This window comes from Etheostoma spectabile, chromosome 12, assembly GCF_008692095.1.
Source record: "Etheostoma spectabile isolate EspeVRDwgs_2016 chromosome 12, UIUC_Espe_1.0, whole genome shotgun sequence".
Lineage (NCBI taxonomy): Eukaryota > Metazoa > Chordata > Actinopteri > Perciformes > Percidae > Etheostoma > Etheostoma spectabile.
In genome coordinates, this window is record NC_045744.1 from 18,305,360 (window position 1) to 18,327,132 (window position 21,773).

The 21,773-nt window shown below is 41.4% G+C and overlaps 1 protein-coding gene across 4 annotated transcripts in view; it reads left to right on the forward strand.

Annotated features, from left to right (window-relative positions):
* cdh24b (cadherin 24, type 2b) overlaps window positions 1-21,773 on the forward strand; it is a 160,370-nt gene that overhangs the window by 116,025 nt on the left and 22,572 nt on the right. For all 4 annotated transcript variants that reach the window (XM_032531471.1, XM_032531474.1, XM_032531473.1 and 1 more), the window contains 2 exons: window positions 6,761-6,942; window positions 19,669-19,925. In XM_032531471.1, the coding sequence (XP_032387362.1) occupies window positions 6,761-6,942; window positions 19,669-19,925 (439 nt within the window). The remainder of the gene's footprint in view (window positions 1-6,760; window positions 6,943-19,668; window positions 19,926-21,773) is intronic.

A 21,773-nucleotide genomic window follows, 5' to 3' on the forward strand; every position in this document is an offset into this window, starting at 1 on the left:
CCCCTCTCTTCTCCATACAGGAGGATGTCAATTTAAGCTCTTTTTCTGCGCATTTAAACTTGAATTAAACTACCCCGCCAATAAATATTCACCACCTGTCATTTCACTTAATTTCTAACTAATCTATCTGCCAGCATGGCACTATTCATCTGATCACTGCAAAAACAGGCAGTCCCTGGCTAATTGTTTAAATAACCGTCCCTTAGTGTATCAAGGGGAATCAGAGCAGGCCGACATGAACTAGAACAAAGAGTCATGCAGACAGTGTCTTCCTGTCTGTGAAGTAGTGCCCAAGTACAGCACAGGAGGGCTTTCGATCTTCCCTCCGTGGGGCAATTATGGCCAGCTCAGCAGGTAGCACCTATATTAGTGAGACATGAAGCATTGAACCGGCGCACCCATGCTGTTTCTCCTCAGCCCACTCTAATGACTTTGCCTGTGCGAACAAAGGCACAGGACCAATCCCAGCCAGTCTCTATTTTCATCTGACGTGTCATCTTATCAGAGGCCTGTGCTGCTTTCTGAGCTTCTTTATGTGCAGAATGAGGTGGGAATCTCTCCCCGTAATTCACCTTTTCACTACCCCCCCCCCCCCCCCCCCCCCCTCCCCTGTTGGATTCCCCTTTTTCTTTTCCCCCTAGTCCATCACAGGTGGGAATGATGTATGATTTGTGTTGCCAGCTGCTCTCCTGTTTGAGCAGAAAGCTGATAATGAGTAAGTCTAGCCTACTTTGCCAGCATCACACCCCCTTTGTCACTCTCCTTGTGAGCACTCCCTGTGTGTGGCAAGCGTCTACAAGAGAGAGCGAGGCTGGAGCTCTTCACTCTGCTGTTATGTGTGTGTGTGTGTATGATAGAAAAAGCCCATGATGGGCTGTCATGCCGGCGTATGCGTGCATTGCCCAGTTTCACCGTACAATAGCACAGATCAATAGAAACCGCAGTCTCTAACTGGTAAATAACTTTTCTAATTTGCTGTCTCATTAGCAATGTCGCTGTTAATGTTCGAGTCTCTGTCTCAGCCTTCTGGTGCTGCGTCAGTCCCAGATGGTAGGCATGGTAGTCACGCCACATAAACCGGGACTTTGTGTAGAATTATTGGCACATGCTATCCCTTCTTGGGCAGACCCCTTGCATAGCCACGTGGGGGTTGGCATACTCTGTCAGATATAGTTATACATTTACTCAAGAGATTACTGTGTGACACATGGTTTCTTATGTTTTATCATTTAGTACAAATTACGTTCACACGATAACGTGCTTGGGCCCAAAAATCTTTTCTTTTAGCATGTAGTACAAAAAATGTATATCCAGTTGTGAACATCTCAGACTTTGGAACCTGGCTGCAGGGATTCGCTCCCATCCAGCAACAAGAGCATCCATCAGTGAGGTTGGACAGGGCTCTGAACAGGTTCTTCCAAACTGAACCAAGTCAAATCATTTCTTTATGGATATGGCTTTGAGCAGGGGGCATTGTCATGTTGAGAAAAGAAAAGTGTCAAACACAAACTCTTGCCACAACCTTGGATAACCCAACATTCTCACTCCAAACTTGTAAAATACCAAACCTTGGACAGTGGCTGTCAGTGTCAGATATGACGCAAAAAGCAACCTTCAGTGTGTGTGTAGAACGCACCGGGCTGAGCGGCAGCTATACAGCGCTTGAAGATGACGTAGTATTATGAGCGTCAACTGTAGCGAGTAGTATGAAAGCTTGAAATTCCGCTTAGGGAGGGTGGTTTGGGTGGTGGGTCAAACAACACAGGAATTTCACCCTGTAGATCGGAGTTTGTGTCCCACGTGTCACTTTGCCTAAAATGTTGCTGTCTTCATTTCCTACACCCAGCTGTCCCGTTCTTGTCCTGCGTGTCACAGAAACATACTTCTTATAAGCCCAGCCAAGATCTTTTCCTAAACTTTATTGCATCAAAAGGTACATCAATAGTCCCGACCAACCGTGTAAAGTGCGTAAATCATTTATTTATGGATCTGGCCCGTTTAGAAATGATGCTAAAGAAGACTTGTATCATCAATAACAACGCCAAAGGCACCTGACCAAGCATCCATATTTTACGCGATAGAAGCCATTAACGTATGTAGCATCAACATTTCCTTTCATTGAAAACGTAAGTCCGTGTACATTCCTTCTTTATGTTCCCCAGCAACAGTTCCTCTAGTGAAGAAGTGGTCCATTCAACTTGGGTTTTCTCATTATGCTGGTAAAACATTACAATTCTACCAGAACATATTTGCTGTTGCAAATTAAAAGTATGTAAGCGTAATATTTATGAGACAGACTTGCATGAAAATGGTCTCTTACAAATAATTTGCACTTCAGCCGATTGATCAAGCTGAAAAAAAAACATGTGGTGTTTGTAATCTCTCTCAAGAACTGGAGGCAATTTTTCAAATATGAGAGTGTAGGGAATTTGACTGGAAGAAGTGTAAGAAAGTATTCACAGAGAGCAATAAGGTTCTAGTTTCTTTATTTGTCATGTGCACAACAAATACAGAAGTATTCGTTGACTATATTAAAAATGTGAGGCCTCAGGCACATCCAAAAATGCTCATTAAATAACTAAAAACAGAAAATCATGCAAGTAAAAACTAAATGTGACAAAATATAGTGCAAGTTAACATATAGGGCTAAAATGAAAATGGAGTAAGCAGTGGTAATTTGTGTAAGCAGTATTGAAAAATGAATACAACTGAATGTTAAAGGAATTTAGTAATGTATATATGCATAATAATAAATAATAAATATATACTGTATATGTTTATAGGTCTAAACAGTTGTGAAACAGTAGTAAAGTATACAGTGCTGCTCATAAGTTTTGGAACCCATGCTAAAGTTGACTAAAAAGAGGAATAAATTGATCTTCATCTTCAAAAAAAAAAATTAGAAAAATCTAACCTTTAAGGATACCAATTTTCTTTGTGAATTAATAATGTATCGTAAATAAATAAACATACAGCGGGCTTAAGTACTGTATACACACCCCTATGTTAAATTCCCATAGAAGCAGGCAGATTTTTATTTTTAACTACCAGTTATCTCATAGATGAGGAGACTATGCATCCTGGTAAAGTTCCCTTGGCCTTTGAAATTAAAATAGCCCCCCATCATCACATACCTTTCACCATACCTAGAGATTGGCATGGCTTTATTTCAGTTTGATTTGCATTAAGAGATGATTTCATGGAAATTGCTCCATGCCAATCTCTAATTATGGTGAAGGGTATGTGATGATGTTGGGCCCCATGTATTTTAAGAAAGAACATTTATTTATTCACCATACATTATTCATTCACAGAGACAATTGGTGTCATTAAAGGTTGAATTTTTCCAATTGTTTTTTAATTAAGGCATTAAGATCAAGATCATTTTTTTTTTATTCCTCTTTTTAAGTTAACTTTAGCATGAGTTTTTAAACTTATGAGCAGCATTAAATAAAGGTAAAGTGACATGCAGTGACCTCAGAGCTCAAGAGTTGAGGAGTCTTAGTTGGATAAAGCTGAGCCTGGGGATGCAGGACCGGACGCTACAGGGGTAGGTTATGTTAGGTTAGGTATGTTGGGTGTTATAAAAAAGTGGGTTAAATTATTCCATGCAATTCCCTCCTCCTGGAGTTCACAGACTACTTTTAAGTAACCTTAAATTACTAGGTCCAGTTTTGTTTCTTTTCAAAAAGTAGCTGTTAGTCCATGAGTTATGGTAAGTGCACTGAAACCAGCCATCACTTCCTGGACATTACACTTTAAGCAGTGGGAAACCTGCTCGAGAGCATCTAGTGTAACCCCCTGAGTAAATTGCAGAAGAGGGAAAGGAGAAGGAGGAGGAGCAGGAGCAGCAGCAGGAGGAGGAGGAGGAGGACGCATTTGTTCACCAGGAGGTAAATGAGGTAAAGTAAAAAAAAAAGAAAAGTGGGTAAAGAGCAGCCTGGAGAGCAGTATATGATAATGTGGCCAATTCATGGCCCTTTAGAGCCATAAGGCCAGCAGTGAGCGTAATGCTACTGTCACTCTCACTGCTTGGGATGTGTGCAAAGGAAATGCTGTGGCGCTAGCTATAGCTGCTAAACACTTAAGCACATTTAACAAATCCCAATCAAATGTCAGTGGGGAATTTGTGTTATTTGTGCTGTAATGTAATCATCATTGAGAAACAGCTGGCAAAAATCTCACAGCCATTACAGCAGCAGCCAGAAAGTGGAAACACTAATAAATAAATAATACATTTGATTTATGTTGTATTTTCCAGAAGAGAATTAATCGAAGCCAATCAAGTAAACATGGAGATCATAGCTGGGAAACAGCATTATTACAAAGGGTAACTTATTGAAGAATGATAAACTATGATATCATCTTCATCAGGAGGGAATTTGTTCTAATCCCATCAAATCTATCTTGGCTGTTGTAATTTTAGAGATTTGTCCATGCAAATATACTGACTCTTATTACCACAGCAATAACAGGCTGATTCCTAATTTGATGACTGTTTGTCAGCTGGGGAAATGACAGGGTTACCGATTATTCCCTTCTGTCATATCTATTTATATTCGTGAACTCCTTCTCCTGATCCAGTGTTAAGTCATTATTCCGCAGATGTTCTTATTGCAAGGGTGACACTTTGTTTTGTCAGTGGGAATTCAAAGTGGTATTCAGTTTTTGCAGTCCGTGTTCTGTACAGACAATAGAGGCAATACCTGGAAGTGACCTTTAGACAAGAAGTAAAAGAATCAAGGACAGCATTAATTTTATAAGCTCTAGTTAACTCTACAATGTACTTTGTAATATTATAAAAAGTGGTAGTCAAACAGGTAATTTAACCTTTAAAAAAATGAGGTGATTTGGCCCAAATATTAGGAGGTAGCTTGTGTAAAACCATCAAGGTAATGAAGACTGGGCTCACCAGAAAACGACAGCATTAGTCTTTTAGTCAAACACTCAAAAATTCAGTGTTTTCCTGACTTGTGACCTCTTCTGGTAAGCAAATTGTGAATAAAATGTAAGTAAAACGTGAGAAAAACATGATTAAACAAATTTATAAAACGTGAGTAAATTGCAACCCTTAAGGTGGAGTGCTGTACTGATTAATACAGAGGCATATGTGTTCAGTCAGACTTTGTGTAGACAAGCCTTGAAGGTGCACTATGAGTTCCCGCATGACGTCACTTCTGTTGACGTTTCAAGTAAATTCAAAACAAAACCGAGCAAGATCACCCCTCCCCCCATGTTTCCATAACTGTCATGACTAACTAACTAACTGTCACTAATCCCAGTTTTCTGTTTAGACATTCATCGTGGGAAATGCACAGAAAATACAATGAATAACAAAAAAAAATATATGACATAGAAACAGAATATCCAAATAGTATATATAATTGAGTCTGGGGGTTTGGAGTAGCATTGGGGGCCACAACCTTTGTATTTATAAACCCTAGGTATGACTCGTAACCAAAATGTATCTGTACAGGTGACAGATCAGGAAAATGAGAAATGATCTTTGTGATGGAAGGCACAGACAAATAACCTGTTAAGTTGTTCACGTTGTAGGACTTGTTGGTGTGAGAAACCCTTGGCTTGCTTTTAAAAATAATTAAGACTTTACCTGCTGGGTGATAACTTTGTTTGGTGATGCCACTCGGAAGTGTGAACCGTTATCCTTATCCTCAAAGTGAAACAACCTTGTCTCGCTGTGATGTTGTCAGATTTACAGAATTCATATGACTGAGTTTTGACCCAGATACCGTCTTGCTTAAGTGCTGGCTATCTTTTATTCTGTCAACCCAATGTCTTTGTGCGACGTTGTTCTCTCTCACATTTACAGGTCTATCTGATTGCCTTAGCTTCAGCTCCAGATAACAGCTCCGTTTGAATGAGCCTGTCTGTTCTGTGTGCAAGCCAAATGGTTAGATCTTACCCCTTCCCTCGCTCAATTTCTATCTTCCCTACCATACATATTCTTGTCAGTGCAGCTGGTGGCAGCTGTGTCCCTGTGTGTGTTAGGTTCAACTAAAGTGGTTGGTGGATATTTGAAGTTATGAGTGCATGTGTGCTTTTTATGCAGCAGTCCGAGTTCACAGATGTTCTCCCTATATACATCCCATAGGTGTATCGGGTGAATCACAAGAGAAATGTAATGTGTGTACCCCAATGTATGTAAACTGCAAAGCCAGCAGAAGGACTCTAATAATGTGCTGCTTTAATGGGCCAAGCACTAAAAGTAAAACCAGCATGTTTAAATATGATTGCAGCGGACATGAAAGAGCCTGTTATCTTGATTAATTCTTGTTAGCAGAAGGAAGGAATGCATGACTCAGAGACTAAAAAGTGGATGTTTGTGATGATGATTAGTTGGCTCATGTTGTCAAGTTCAAATGTCTTTTCATAGCTGTAATCTTTGCTTTTTCTTTATCTCTGTTCCTTCAGTGTTGTTCTTTTAATTTAGTTATCTTTTTACAGCAGGTTTTCTGGCCATAGTTCTTCCTGGCTTTTAATACCATCTTTATGCCGAGCACTTAAACACACATTCTGCCTTTCTCTTCTTTTACTGTATCTCTCTCCTTCATCCTCTCAGTTCTGTTTAATTAAATGCCGCCTTATCTCAATGAAATATTGAAAACAATTTGCTCAGCACAGGTGGAAAACAGCTATTTGAAAAAAAGGGCCAAAGACAAAATCAAATGTTCAATGTTTACGTTTAAGTGTGACAAAGATGGCTTCCCTAATATGTGCTGTTGTCATGTGTCTCTCCCAGGTATGTGGTCCTTCTCCGTTTCCGAGCTGGCCATCCCGGGGGCTGAGATAGGGCGCATCTCGGCGGCCGACGCCGACCTCGGCGAGAATGCTAAGCTGGAGTATACCATCCTGGAGGGGGAGACCGGAGAAACATTCAACATCACCGGAGTGAACCAAGAGGCGGTCATCACGCTGAACAAGGTGAGGGGAAGATGACAGAGACAGCAGGGTGGACTGAGGGGGAGGGGCTGAAAAAGAGTTGGTACGAGAGGCGGGGTGGAACAGATGAACAGGGGAGGACAGAAGGGTCATTAAGATGTCATGAGAATGAAATATGACTACGATGGGGGGAGCACATAGTCACATATTTGCTTGTGACGTCACGCTCTGTTCGCATGAATTATGAACATCATGACGGCGAAAGAGCTATGCTGTAGACCAGACCTGGGCATCTTACGGCCCGCGGGCCACATCCGGCCCTTTGTGCGTCCCAGTCCGGCCCGCGTGTTGCCAATCATAAATTACAAAATACATTTAAAATATATCTATGTCGAGTGTGCAATACAACAGTGCTGCTTTTGTTTTGAAAAGCGTTGTATTACTTCCGTGTGGACGTATGCACATGCGTGATTGTGAGTGAAGGTGAACAGCAGCAATCACAAATTACAAAATAATTTTTAAAAAACATCAATGTCGTGCGTGCAATACAACTGTGCTGCTTTTATTTTGAAAAGTGTCATTTATGGACGTGTGTCCGTGCGTAACCTGTGAGTAAAGGTGCACAGCGACGAGTGATGCCCGGTTACCCCCGAGATGTCCGCTCACGCCAAAAAAAGAAAAGTTGATGACGAATGCCGTGTTTTCGAACGAGCCTATGGACTGCCAAGTAGAGGTAAAGCCGTGTGCTTAATTTGTGGTTCACAGGTTGCTGTGTTTAAAGATCATAATTTGAATCGCCACTACACGACGAAGCATGAGGATAAATACCGGAATCTGTCTGATGACGCTCAAGGGAGGCTGATGTTTGATGGTAAAACTGCAAACCCAACTAGGACTTTTTACCAAACTTCACACCCCCAGAGATGCAGTTTCAATCAGCAATTCAATGATTGTTTTTTTTTTCTTATTTTAATTTCATTTTAATTTCACATAGCCTAATAAATATTTAAGGATTAAGAGTTTAAATAAAACCATCAAAAGCAATCTGCTTTTGTAAAAGTTAAGTTAGGTTAAATGAAATTATTACCATTTATCTTACGGTATATCAAAAATAATGCTGAGCAAAATTTAATTGAAATATTGTCGATGTGGCCCTCCAGCAGTGCTCGGGTTGCTCATGCGGCCCCCGGTAAAAATTAATTGCCCACCCCTGCTGTAGACAAAGCCAAATGCGTACATGTTTGTTCATATAACAAAATGGTTATTTCTTGTTGTGCAGTGGGCTGTGCCAATAGACAGGGTAAAGCAAATACATCTTATTGGCTTTAGAAGTCTCCCAGCCAATCCTGCCTTGTACTGACCAAAGTTTGAGAAAGAGTTATCTCGCTGATGTGATCTTACCTAGCTACTGCGCATGTACGACTCCCAACAAAGATAGTAAAGAAGTGAGATGTCTCACTCTGTAGCTAAAACAGAGACCTAAACACACAGTGTGAAAACAGGAGCTGCAGCAATGTGCACTACAACAAAATATGGTGTTTTTTGAAAATGTAACCATGTAAACCTATTCTGGTACAACCTCATATTACAATTATGAACCTGAAAATGAGCATAATATAGGCACTTTAATTACTATGCTGTGTCTAACTGGTCAAATGTAAACAAAGACGACACAGCGTATATAATCACAGATAAGAAGAGGGCTAGATTTTACAATTTTGTGGGGTTACTACTGATCATATACTCTCTATGATTTACTCCATGAATTAACGTGTTATAGATAATTAATGTCTGCACTCCCCAGAGCTAGGATGCGTTCAGGCATCAATTAAAAAGTTGCATTGACACACCCAGTGAACAATGGTATGTGGGTAGCCACGGCTGACCATGTCCTCTAAAAACATAGGCTACATGTTATATAAATCTTAACTTAAGTAAGTAATATATGTAATACAGAACAAACCCTAGATTAATTGCCCTGAGTGTAGTATCGTGTACCTGTAACCCAGCCAGCTACAAAGAACTGGTAAGCTTCCAGACTGACAGATCAACACCAGTGTATGGGGATACCCCGTTTCACTAACTAATGAAACTTGGAGAGGAGATGACATACGAGGAGTTTTGTTTTGTCTATATTGTATACAAAATACTGTGTAAGCCTAAAAGATTTGACATGAGTCATCTCTCAGCAGCCTTTTCAGTGAGAATTTTTGAACAGGTGATCTATATTCATCTCACCTGCTCTTCGTCTTTGACTCCAATCAGATACGACTGGTGTAATGGGTTTCTGACAAATGAATTTCCTTCTTGATTCACTAAGAGCCAGCCGCCTTTTTTAAAATCAATATTTCCATCTGTTTACAGCAAACATATTGAAGTATCCACACAAAACTCAATCAAAGCATGCCACATCCAGATGCAAATGTTTGTGGCAGCTGAGTTGAGTGTTATTTGCAGCTGCTGCATGTTTTGACCAGTGTTAAGGCGTTTTGACTGTTGCCATTCAGCAAAGGTTTTCCATGCGGAGCATTTGCATGTACAGACGGATCAATGAAGCGCTGCCTTTCCATCCTGAGTCCAGCTGGCTCATGGTTCCCTTTAGTGTAATAATAGATGATTTCAATTTCAAACATCCCCCTAAGCTGCCTGTCATCTCCAATAATCACATGCATATTGGAAAATATGTGTGCACGGCGGGGGGCAACACCCACTCATTAGCAGTGTGCCTTGTAACATACATATATATATATGTGTCTGTCTCATGGCAAGGACGTGGGCCTCTGCACTCACATGTAATGTAGACTTAAGAGGGGCCATGTGAGAGGCATGTCTGAGATATGCTTTCATTTCAAATGAGCCCTACAGAAGTTCCTCACTTGACACTTCAATAAAAATACATATGTGTCTCCATGCTGTCAGCCACCTCTCTGATCTAGAGGATGACAGTCATTAGAGTGTGTGCTGTGTACTTGTGTTGTGTTGTGTATTCTTTGTAATATGCACTACACAGGGTGTTACAGTATATGCATTTCAATGCAAGAGTGTTTTCACGCATTTGTGTATGTTGTAGAACATGTTTGTGTATTATGATGAGATTGATCTACTTGACTTTATGAAAGCATAAGGCTTCTCATGAATGGACTGGAAGCAACAGGCAGAGTGGGGAAGGCAGAAAGAAAAACATAAAATATTGGCAACCATATCATTCAAATGTAAAATATTGGTAATGTTGTCCAGAACTGATATGATGAATGTTTGTAATAGCAGGAATAAAAGTGCATGAGGAAACACTGACAATGCCCATTACAATGTCCAGGGTGGCGTTTTCCTATTCCTGGTTTTGTCTAAAACCCCACAAAGTCCAGAAAAACAGTATATCCCTACACTTGAAGGGAGTTTTACATTTTTCAGACAACTCAACTAAGCTGAAGAAAAGTCTCCAAACTAGTATGCCCATAATAGTATTTGAAAACTCATCATATATGGTCCTAAAGTTTCTGAAATGTTTCCGATTGGGAGATAGCTTGTTTTTAAGAATAGAGACAATCTGCAGAAAATAACAGCTTTTTCTATTCAAAGCCTATATAAGTGAAGCTGTGAGTTTGTGGTATTTTTACTGGTGAGTGCACACTGGTGTGTTCTCAAATTTAGGTAGCCAATGCATACTTTGTGTGTGTGTGTGTGTGTGTGTGTGTGTGTGTGTGTGTGTGTGTGTGTGTGTGTGTGTGTGTGTGTGAGTGAATTCATCACTGTGCTAGTTCTCAGCCTTGGGGTTTGTAAGATTCGTTAAAACCACCCGCACCTGGAGGTGGTGTGTTGAGCAGGATTTCCAAGCCCACTATGAGCTCCTTTGAAGAGAAGCAGAGAGGCAGGGAGAGGACTGGATACGGTAAGAGATGCAAGAATAAAGAAATGGCAAGGCAAGGACCCAGGAATGAGAGGAACGAGTAGGGATGGAGAAGGAGAGAGAAGATGGAAGCACTGAGGGAGGAGAGTTAAAATGAGGTCCTGTGAGGCATTGACAGCAGAGAGTGCAGTATAACAAGGAAGTAAGAGCATGAAGGAACCAGAGAGAGGAATGCAAAGAGAGAGGGAGAGAAAGATGCAGAGACAGCAAGAGCTGTGAAATCGGTGACATACATTAGCACAGCTAGAGACTGAATGGCACAGGGAGGTAACATACCCATCCAGTAGGACAAGCAGGTAAAAAAAAAGGGAGATAAAACGGAAAAAAAAAAACTTAGAGATAGGGAGGGAGCAGAAGTGAGAGCAACAGCAACCTGCTGTGTGTAAAAGGAGAGTCGTTCAATTCAACATGTGCTGGGCGCCTGGCAAAATAGGCAGGAAAACATGTAAACAAACACAGTAAACATCTCCCACCCGCAGTATTCCTCCCACCAGATTCAGCCACAGTGATCTCAAAGACACAAACAAAACACACAATTAGTATTACAACATGGCCTCCTTCATGCTGTTCTGTGTTGCTTTAATCCCTCTACAAAGGTACCGAGAGAGGCAGATAAATAGATTAGACCAGCGTTGCTTCTATGGGTGAAAGATTAGATAAATGAAGACTCACAGGTTACATGTGGATTCATTTTGGATGCTTTCAAGCTAAGTTGAACATATATTGAGCACAGATGCTGCAAGGCACCATTTTAGAAATCAAGTGTAGCTCTATAGCAGTATTGGGATTATGTGGGAAGGTGGGTGTGCTACAGAAAACTCAACACAACACAAATAGAAAAAGATCCGACTTGAATATGTTAAAAAGGGCTTTAGCCTTGCAGGGAATCCACACAGGACGAATAACAAACATGTAAGATAGGCTACAACTAACGTAAAATTAGCGTCAAGCTCCCCCTCAGTTTCCATTCTGTGACTCAGAACCAAAAAACACAATCAAAAAGCATTTTTTGAATGCTTGCATAAATGTTTAGGTGTGTTAATATGAAAACATGCCCCAGTACCCATTTTCCAGAGGCAGAAGCCTGTAAAACTGTGAAAAATGTGAACAGGGAAACCAGATGATCTGTGTGGCCCTGGAGAAGGAGAGATTTCCGATTGGAACAATTTGTGTTCCAGTAGAGTCGGCCTTGACCTTGCTGGTCATCTCACTGCTGTGGGTTGAATCTCTTTAACCCTTGATCTAAGATGCACACTCCCTCACACAGGCAGCAACAGATAACGGAGAAGCACACCTACACAAGCACCAATAAACCACAGAGAGAGATATCTACAGAGGCACACATCAGTATAACTCACTTGACCTTGCGGCTCTGTGTTTAAACTGTAGGGAACGAAGGAGAAAGAGCTGCAAAGAGGCGTGATTCCTCATTTGAGACGGAGAGGCATGCTGCGGTGCTCGTCCTCACCTCAGAATGATGTGTCAGATGATGGGAGGTGGGTTAGTGGAGGGGGGAGTATGTAATGACAAAATGGAGGAGAAGGCAGACAGAGAGAATCAGACAGATGAAGATGAAGAAGACTGTGGGAGACATGCAGATGAGCAGAGGGAGGAAGAGAACACGGTAAAGGCATGGAAAGAAAGGCGAGGGCTCGGTGGATGACACGCAAGAGAAGCTGGGTCATTAACAGCCTGCAAGTCAGGGTGCCGACTGAAGCTGCCTGCTGCTTATCACTGCTTATTTACTGTGAGCCCCACAGAGACCCCCAGCAATAAAAAGATTTCTCTCCTTCTCCCATTCTCCCTCTATCTCCCCTCTCCCAACCCCACCCTCACCCCCTTCTCATCATCAGCCGCTGTCTCTCTGCATTTTGTTACTCTCTCTCTCTCTCTCTCTTTCTCTCTTTCGCTCTCTCTCTCGCTTTCTCTGTCTGTCTGATCTCCCCACACATGTCCAAATATGCAAGGCAGGGAGACACACAAGCTAAAATGCAAGTAGATGCAAAAACACACACACACACACACACATACACACACACACACACACACACACACACACCACACACACACACACACACAAACACACACACACACAGCCTCCCCACCCCATCGCTCGCTTCCTTGCCTTGTCCTAGCTTCTGGTTGTGTGTCTAGAGGCCATGTCAGACAGCGTGTGTTGTTTGTCTCTGGCTCTGACTCAGCCCAGGTCACCTCATTCTAATTCACTTACACACACACACACACCACACACACACAACACACACCACACACACACACACACACACACACACACACACACACACACACACACACACACACACATCCAGCAATAATAACATACATGCACACAAAATCAGCCACATAGTAACACACACATGGACTCTTCCTCCATTCAATTTAAATTGCTTTATTCTGTGTACTTTCTCTTGTATGTTGTTTTATGTTCTCTCATTCTTCTATTTTTTTCTCATAACCAGTCAGCTCTGCTCCACTACTAGTTATTTTTTTATTAAATATTGCTGATAATGAATGTACATATTGCTGCTAATAGATTTTTGATACAGCATGTGAACAAGGCCACAGCGTAAGTAGCAGGTAATTGAAGAATTAGCATAACACTCTCAGGTAGGTACAGTAGTTCCTTGACATTGCTCTGCAGCAGCGCCCCCTAATGGCTACAGGCTAACATTTATGGAACCTCTAACTGATGATAATGGCTGAGGTTTCCTTAAAATCTATAGCTTATTATTTGCTTTAACGTGGGGCAATTAAAAGAAAAGGATAAAGACAGACTGTCTTGCCATCAGGTGATGGATGCAGATATTAAACATTTAAATCAGACATGATGATTTAATAAAGGCTCAGTGTGTTTTGATTGTGAGAGCATTTACAGCCACTGATGCAGCAAGGACACAAAAAAAAATAAAACTGCGATAATGCCCCAATTTCACAACACCTCATTACACTTGTATACTGAATTTAATAGCATTGAATGTCGGATCACTCAATGCAACACAAGGCATGTCACAACACCATTACTACGAATCCAGCAGTATCCCAATTCAGGAGGTTCCCTTTTGAGGTATGTTTTCAGGGTGCTGTGAGCTGTGTAAGCTTGCTATTTGAGCGCCTTTCATTCATCTTACCTGGGGGACAAGCCAGCTCGCGCATGTGTCAGTTTTCCGTTATTATTTCCATATGCTCTCACTTAAAACGGCTGGCTAATCCTCGGTCACACGCCAGCAGCGCGCCCAGGATTATCTGCGTTTGTTTTCTCACGCGGACGAGAGATTGTGTTAATCTCCTCAGAGGGAAAAAAGAGAGAGAGAGAGATGGAGAGAGCAAGAGCAAAAGAAAAAGAGAGCCCAATGTCTTGCTCATACTGTAAGTTGAAAAAAGGAAACCATGGGGTATCTGAGAGTGAAACAAGACAAGAGACAAGTGACAGAGGAAAGGGATGGCGGCAGAGGAAGAACAAAGTCAGAAGGGAGATTTAGAAGAGCCTTTGTTCTCTCAACTCTGCAGTTGTGCTTGTTGGCAGAAATGTCCAAAGCTGTGTTTGTCATCAGACAAATGTGATGTATGATCTTGATTTAGAATGCACAAAACAATAAAGAACTCTAGCTGCCAAGGTGCAACACACACACACACACACACACACACACACACACACACCACACACACACACACACACGTGCACACACTTTCTCAAAAGAGCATGCATGCCTATGGGTCGGCCTCTCAGTGAAGAAATGTATAATGTATCACCAGTCTAGCATGCAGGTGAGCTAATTAATTTCTGCTAACTGTGAAGCAAATTTTAAAGGGAAATTGTAAAGAGAAATTTGAATTTCAAAAAGAACATTGGCAGAATTGCAGGACAGGAGGACGTTACACTTGTAGAGCGTGTGTGTGTGTGTGTGTGTGTGGTGTGTGTATGTGTGTGTGTGTGTGTGTGTGTGTGTGTAACAACAAGGCAACATTATGCGCTACGACTGAAACGTTTTTAAGTGTAATTTGTTGATTATGTTTTTCATTATGAATTATTTATATCTGTAAAAGGTCGGAACATGGTAAAAACAAAAATGCCAATCACAATTTTCTAGAGCACTGAATTGTCTTCAAACCGCTTGTTTTGTTTAAAGAACTCTACCAAACGGAATGATGGTATATAGAGTGTAAATTAACCGACAATCAGCAAATCCTCACATTTGAGAAGCTTTTTGCTTGATCATTCAAATCAATTCTCAAAGATGTTGATTCATTTTCCGTTTACCAACCGAGCAAATAATAATAGGCCCTAATAATTTTAATTTAAGCACTTGCATGTACACTTATTTTCTTCATTTATTGTTTTATGATAATGCATAGAAGAAGTGGAAGGTCCCAAGAAGAGAGTGTCTTTAAAGAGTAACTTAACTCAAAGTAACTTTTTAGAACCACTTTATTACTTTCACTTTCCTGTCTGAAGTATGTAAGCTTGAGAACTTCAACTGAGAATACTACTACAGTAGTATAAATACTGCCTCTACTTCTTGTAAGCTGTTAGATTACAGTGTTGACCAGTGTTGCAGTGTTTGTGCCTCTCTAGCACTCCTTCACATCCCCTTTACTGTCACTCTCCATTGCCTCTTAAGATAAAAGATACTTTTTGTCATTGAGGGGAAATTGTGCTTGGGCATTACTGCTACGCACAGCTGCAATTAACGTTGAGGCCCTGAACACCCACACAGGTGTTTTTAGTTAGAGTGATCTGGCTGATTGGACCTCTTCCCAGTACTGTGTGGGTGTGTATGGACTGATTGACATGTGTCTTGTCTTGTCTCTTGTTAGCTCTGTTGCATCAGTTAGGGCAGGACAAATGACAGCTTTATCATTCTAATTGGTAGAAAGGATTTGTGACCTAATAACTTCCCTTCTACGATCAGTTCCAGTTTCAACTTGAGCAGAACTTAGCCCCGCCCACAACATTTGGAGGTTGGAAACGTTCAGTCTGGAGTTGATCTGTTGTGGAGCAACTATCCTCAAACCAGAGCGGTTTGGAGCAATCAGTTTGTCAAGGTGGGCTTTATACGATAATGGAGAGATGATCAACAGTAACGTAATCAACCACGTCACCAATGAGCGCCTGAGTTGAATTCATTTACAACAAAGATGGCTGTTGCTGGAGAATTGAGATGTGTAGATTCCGCCATCGCGACTGTTATAGAAGATATTGACAGCGCATTCATTTCAAAAGAGAAATAGAGAACCGCGATCAAGGCATTTGTTGATTGGAAAGATGTTTTTCCTGTCCTTCTGGGATTCAGCAAAAGTTTAATTCATCAGCTGGCCCGATGATCTCCGTTGCTCTGATTGGTTGTAGGTCTATCCAATTGAGTGCAGAGGCATTTTCTTTTCTGGTTTGGTTGAAACACGCCCCATAATCACAGCCCAATGGAGCAGTATCAGACTTCTATTCTGACTAGAATCTGAGTAGGATGTCAGGCTACAGCAGAATAGCCAGAATAACTGAAATCACCTGTGTGGGTGTCCAAAGGCTTTTAAAACAGTATATACACTACCGGTCAAAAGTTTAGTATATAAGTTGCAATGTTTTCTTAACCAGGGCAGCAGTTATGCAGCAATTACATTATGTGCTTACATCATTGCAAAAGGCTTGTTTGTTTGGCGTTTGTTTTTTAAAATGAGATCAGATTAGTAAACAGAATGTACCTTTGGAACATTGAATGAATGGTTTCTGATAATGGGCAGTGTAGATATTGCATTAAAGATCAGCCACCCACTCAGATCAGCTGTTATTCTGTCTATAATAGAGTGGTATGGAAAATTGTAAGTGACTCCAAACTTTTGACCGGTAGTGTATATGTACTGAAGCCACAAGAAACAGTAATACATTACAAAATATATATAAAGTATTGCACATGCCCTGTGAGATCCAATATACAAACACATTATAAAATGAGTAAAAAGAAATCAAAAAGTCCTAATAATAATACCTAAAACCAAATATTGATCTTGGCCATTAGTGACTCGGGCAGAATGGAATTTTAATTTCAGCCAGTAAGAAAGATGCTTTGGGTGGCACTACTGAAATGCGAGCGGCTTCCAAATAGTATAGACGTTATAAGGAGAGTTACAGATGTATTTATTTTTACCATCCCACATAATATCTAGAAATTAAAATGGATGATAAATGGCTGTGGTGTGTGTCAGAGTTCAAATATATATATTTGTTATTATGTGAGTGCCTGTTCAAGCTTAAACACGGTGTTAAGTTGCTCTTTAAGTAAGTAAAAAAGTAAGTTATTTATGACACGCTTTACAGAGGCATAACACACAAAAAACACAATACATAATCAGACACAATAAGTATTACACAATTATATGGAAAGTGCAGAGCAAGTGCAACTTTAAGGTGTGTGTATGTGTTTCCCAAGAGCCACCAGTGCACTTGTGTCTGAAAACACTTGTGAGGAGTGTTCACATCGGTTCAAAACACGTGAACCAGACAGAAAAACACAAAAACATTGAAAACTGGTCGGGTCGCTGTGTGATAAGTGCTTCCTGTACAGACAAATGAGGGAGAAAGATGAGTGTGTGCGTTGGGGTTTGTCAGAACTGGCCCCTGTCGCACACACACTAGGGGGAAAAAAGATGGGTGGTGGGCGCGTAGGAGGGTGGGTGATGGAGTGTGTGAGCTGGCGAAGGAGAGGGAGCGGTGTGATGGAGTGCTGGATTGAGGGAGGGCGGGGGTGATGAGTGTGTGCTCACAGTGTTAGTGACACCTCTCCTCCTCAGACAGATTGTCTCTCTCTCCCTGTAATGGGGACCCTGTTAGAGAACCTTTTTCCCTCCTTCTACCCACCTTAACCCCGTCTACACACACACACTCACAGACAATTCATTTTGTTTATTTATCTTTTCTGCAGAGATTGCCTCAAATTGCCAACATTTCACCGTCTTCCAATTCACCCTTTTCTCTGCATAATCTTTAATCAGTCACCACTTCTTTCTAAAACTGCTGATTTTTTTGTGAGGCGGGTTTAAAGCTCAAAAAAAGGGAAGAACAGAAATGAAGAAATAGAAAAAGAGAGATCCAAAAGGAAGGAGAGAGCATGAACGACAGCATATCAATATTCTCACTGCCGCTGGGATCCTCAGAATGTTTTTTTTCCCCCTGTTTGAATCTGACAGTGAATATTCTGCATTGCCGGGGAGCCTATTTATCCTCTGTCCAACATGGTTCTCTGTGCCAATCACACTGAGATGATTCATATGCACAGTTAAGGACCCACACATACTGACAAAGGATCTGAGGACAGACTCAAAAAATGTTCAAAAGAACCACTTGTGCTTACAAACTCCAACAGGTATTTCAAACCCAGACCAAAAACATGTTGCATTTCTGAAACGTAGTAATCAACAGCCAATGTATGTCGTGTGTGTGTGTGTACTCGTGCGTGCGTGCAAGCGGATGTATATGATTACTTGTGTGCGCGCCTCCTGCCCTTGCTACCAATCATCTCGGCAAATCCGATCAGAGGATCTCTTCAGAGCTGGTGGGAGAGCGGTACGCAATCACACGGACACCTCTGACAAATAGGCTTCATAACTTCTCAGTAACAAACAATCACTGGGTCCTGAGCCTTTATCCCAAATTAAATCTCTTCTACCTGTGTAGATGCAAGGATACAAAGGAATTGTCAACGCTTCTCATAGCCAGGTACGAGTCTCCACGGTGACTGCAGAGTTGCCATGGAGATGATGTTATAAACAATTTTTTTTTTTTATGAAAGTACTGGGTGGTTCTGTTTTCAATTTCAATGTAGGAAAATATATTGCTCATAGCAACTGTTTGTTGACATCGCAGCTGTTGCCGATCTGCAATACCTCTGAAAGTGAACTCCCAAATCCATTCATACAAAAACAAGTCTGTCCACGTTTCACTCCCACAGTATTTTACAAGGTCTGGAACTACTCCTACCAACATGTTTGTAACATTATAACAAAACACACTACCTGCCAGCTGCCAGGTATCCACCAACACAGTTCCAAGTGTGTTGCCAACAGTGCAGCACCAAACAATGCAGGAGCGAGATAAAACGTTCATTGCAAATATCCTCATGGTTACATCCATCTGTACTGCATTAGATAGCAGCACTAATCTTATACAACTCCTCCAAATACATCATCACCATTCAATTTCCTGGCAGTGAACTCTACAGCTATATATGCTCTAGTCTTAGCATGTCAAGAATAACCCAACATCAACTTTTAAGCAATATCAAACATGTACACAAGTAGTTACTTCCGTGTCAGAGCTCTCAAAAATCCTTTCAACTCTTGGGAATCGGGAATCTCATTGGTAATGCTGTAACATCAACACCTCATGAATTTCTTTTCCTACTTCACACAAACCCACAATCTAAGCATCCACCCACAACAACCACACTCAAAGTTATCACTTCAAAACTCCAAACCACACACCGTGTAGGGTAACCATGGTATTATTTACTCCATATCATTCTCAGCGGATTTTGGATTGGACCATTCTCTAGCCTCTGTGAGCTGAGTTATTGTTGAAATAATTAATTATTTTGCCATCTCGCTGCTTTTGATATGTAATGTAGCAGTTATCTTTGGAAAATTTAGTGGGAGAATTGGATTAAATGAAAGCAAAAGGCAGTTCATTGGAACTGATGTTTTTAGCGGTGGCATTTGCATAATTTCTTGCTACTAAAAAGTGTCACCCTTCTTATTTCACAGTAAGAGCATGTCTAAACCTTAGAGGATTATATACTTCTACATGTAATATGTTTTCTCTCTACTAAGAAACCCTTCTCTATTGTCTTCCCCAGGCCGTCGACTATGAGAGCCGGAGCTCTTACTCGTTATCTGTTGAGGTCCTCAACCCCATAGTTGATCCTCGCTTCTTGCGTCGAGGCCCCTTCAAGGACCGGGCCTCCATCAGAGTAGCAGTTTTGGATGCAGACGAGCCGCCAAGGTTCTCCCGAACCCGATACCTCATGGACGTATCTGAAAACTGCCCGCCGGCCTGCACTGTGGGCCGGGTCAGCGCTGTAGACCCCGATACTGGTCTTACCAATAATATCAGGTACAGTAATTGGCGTTTTTTACCGTTTAATATTTATTTTCCAATTTAGCTAATAAAGATTTACGTGGGTACACTCAGATAAAGCTTATCTACCTTTACCGCGTCCTTTATTATACTCTTTATTGAGGTTTGTGGACAGTCTTTTAATCAAATACTTTTGGAAAATATGGTAATTTGCTTTCTTGTTGAGAGTTCGCTAGCCATTTAGCTTGGCTCTCTTTTGGCGTTTTTCCATTAATGGTACCTACCTGACTCGGCCACGGTGCCCCCACCGTCCGTTGCAGATTAATACCGCCTCGTGTGAGGCGAGTGTGGCTGGTTGTCATATCCGTAGGAAACTGCTGTGACCTAACGCGACACACACAGAATGTCAAAGGTGGGTTGTTTTTGATTCTGGCATGTGGCTGTTGCCACAGCCTGAAGACAAATTAGTTTCAAAAGAAGCTGGAGGCAGCAAAAAAAAACAACCGCTGGCTAAACTATTTGAACACGGAGGATTTTTTCAGGACACCCCCTGTCTGTCACTGGCAATGATGGCGGAGTGAATAGTGACGATGCTCTCCGACCAGTCAGTAATCTGCAGGTTTTCCCCTCACCTTTTGGTATCGCCTCAGCTCGCTTGGAACCTCTACTGAGGTGGTACTAAAACAAATACCTGTTAGCAGGTACCAGGGACTTTTTTGTAATGGAAAACCAAGTCGAGTAGATGGATGGATGGATAGATAGATAGATAGATAGATAGATAGATAGATAGATAGATAGATATTTATTGATCCCAAAAAAATGGTAAATTATGGTGTTACAGCAGCAAAATCAGTCACACAGCACAGAATATAAATACCATGCAGGTACCATGCAGTGGAAAAACGCCATTTGTAAATGTTGAACATTGAGATTTAAGGTGTAAACCAGTGAGCTGTATTGGTGCTGATAGGTGGGTTTTGGACAGAGCCAGGCTAGCTGTGTTCCCAGGCTAGCTGTGTGTACCCCTCTGTTCCCAGTCTTTGTGGGGCGATGGTAGTATGTAGGCACTGAGTGAGTCACCGAGCAAAACTGGCATACTGTGCAAGTCAACAATTAAATTAGCAGCTAGCTATCTACAAAGGGTTACATTTAGGGTTAGGTTTAAAGACAGGGTTTGAGTTAAGGTTACATCTCAATAATTATAAGGTGAGTCACGTCATCTGTAAAAAATTAGAAAGTATATTATTTCTGCTTTTGGCTTCATATCTATTCACTGCAATGTTGCCTTGTTGCAGGGTTCAAATAACCGTCTGTGTAAAATATTAAGCACTTAATGGTGCCGATAGTTGTATTTCTTAGTTAATTTAATGTTTTAGAGCATGGGTCTCAAACTCGCGGCCCGGGGGCCAATTGCGGCCCGCGGGATGATATTTTGTGGCCCCCTTCTTGACATCAAAGTTAAGTGTTAGTGCGGCCCGCGCGTTCTGAAACTTTTTGTCATTGCGCATGTCACTTATGGGCTATAGTAGTCTCCTGACAGCGGCGTAACCGTTGTCAAGCTAGCTAAGTACCCTTTGCGGCAAATGCCTGAGGTTTGACAATTTGATGTCTGTTGTTGTGAAATGCACCAACCATATCAGATCTAGGGGTTTAAAGAACCGGCAGTTCCGCGCCTTTTTTTTGAGGAAATAGAGGGGTTTTTTGGAATACTTGATGCGGCCCAGCCAAACCCAGACTCTACTTGCAGCGGCCCCCAAGTAAATTGAGTTTGAGACCCCTGTTTTAGAGGATCGCATTTTTTTTTTATACTGATTGTTGAATCTCGGGAATATAGATTTTTAAGCCTTAAGTAGAATAGCGTTTTTGAAATTTAAACTCAGCTCT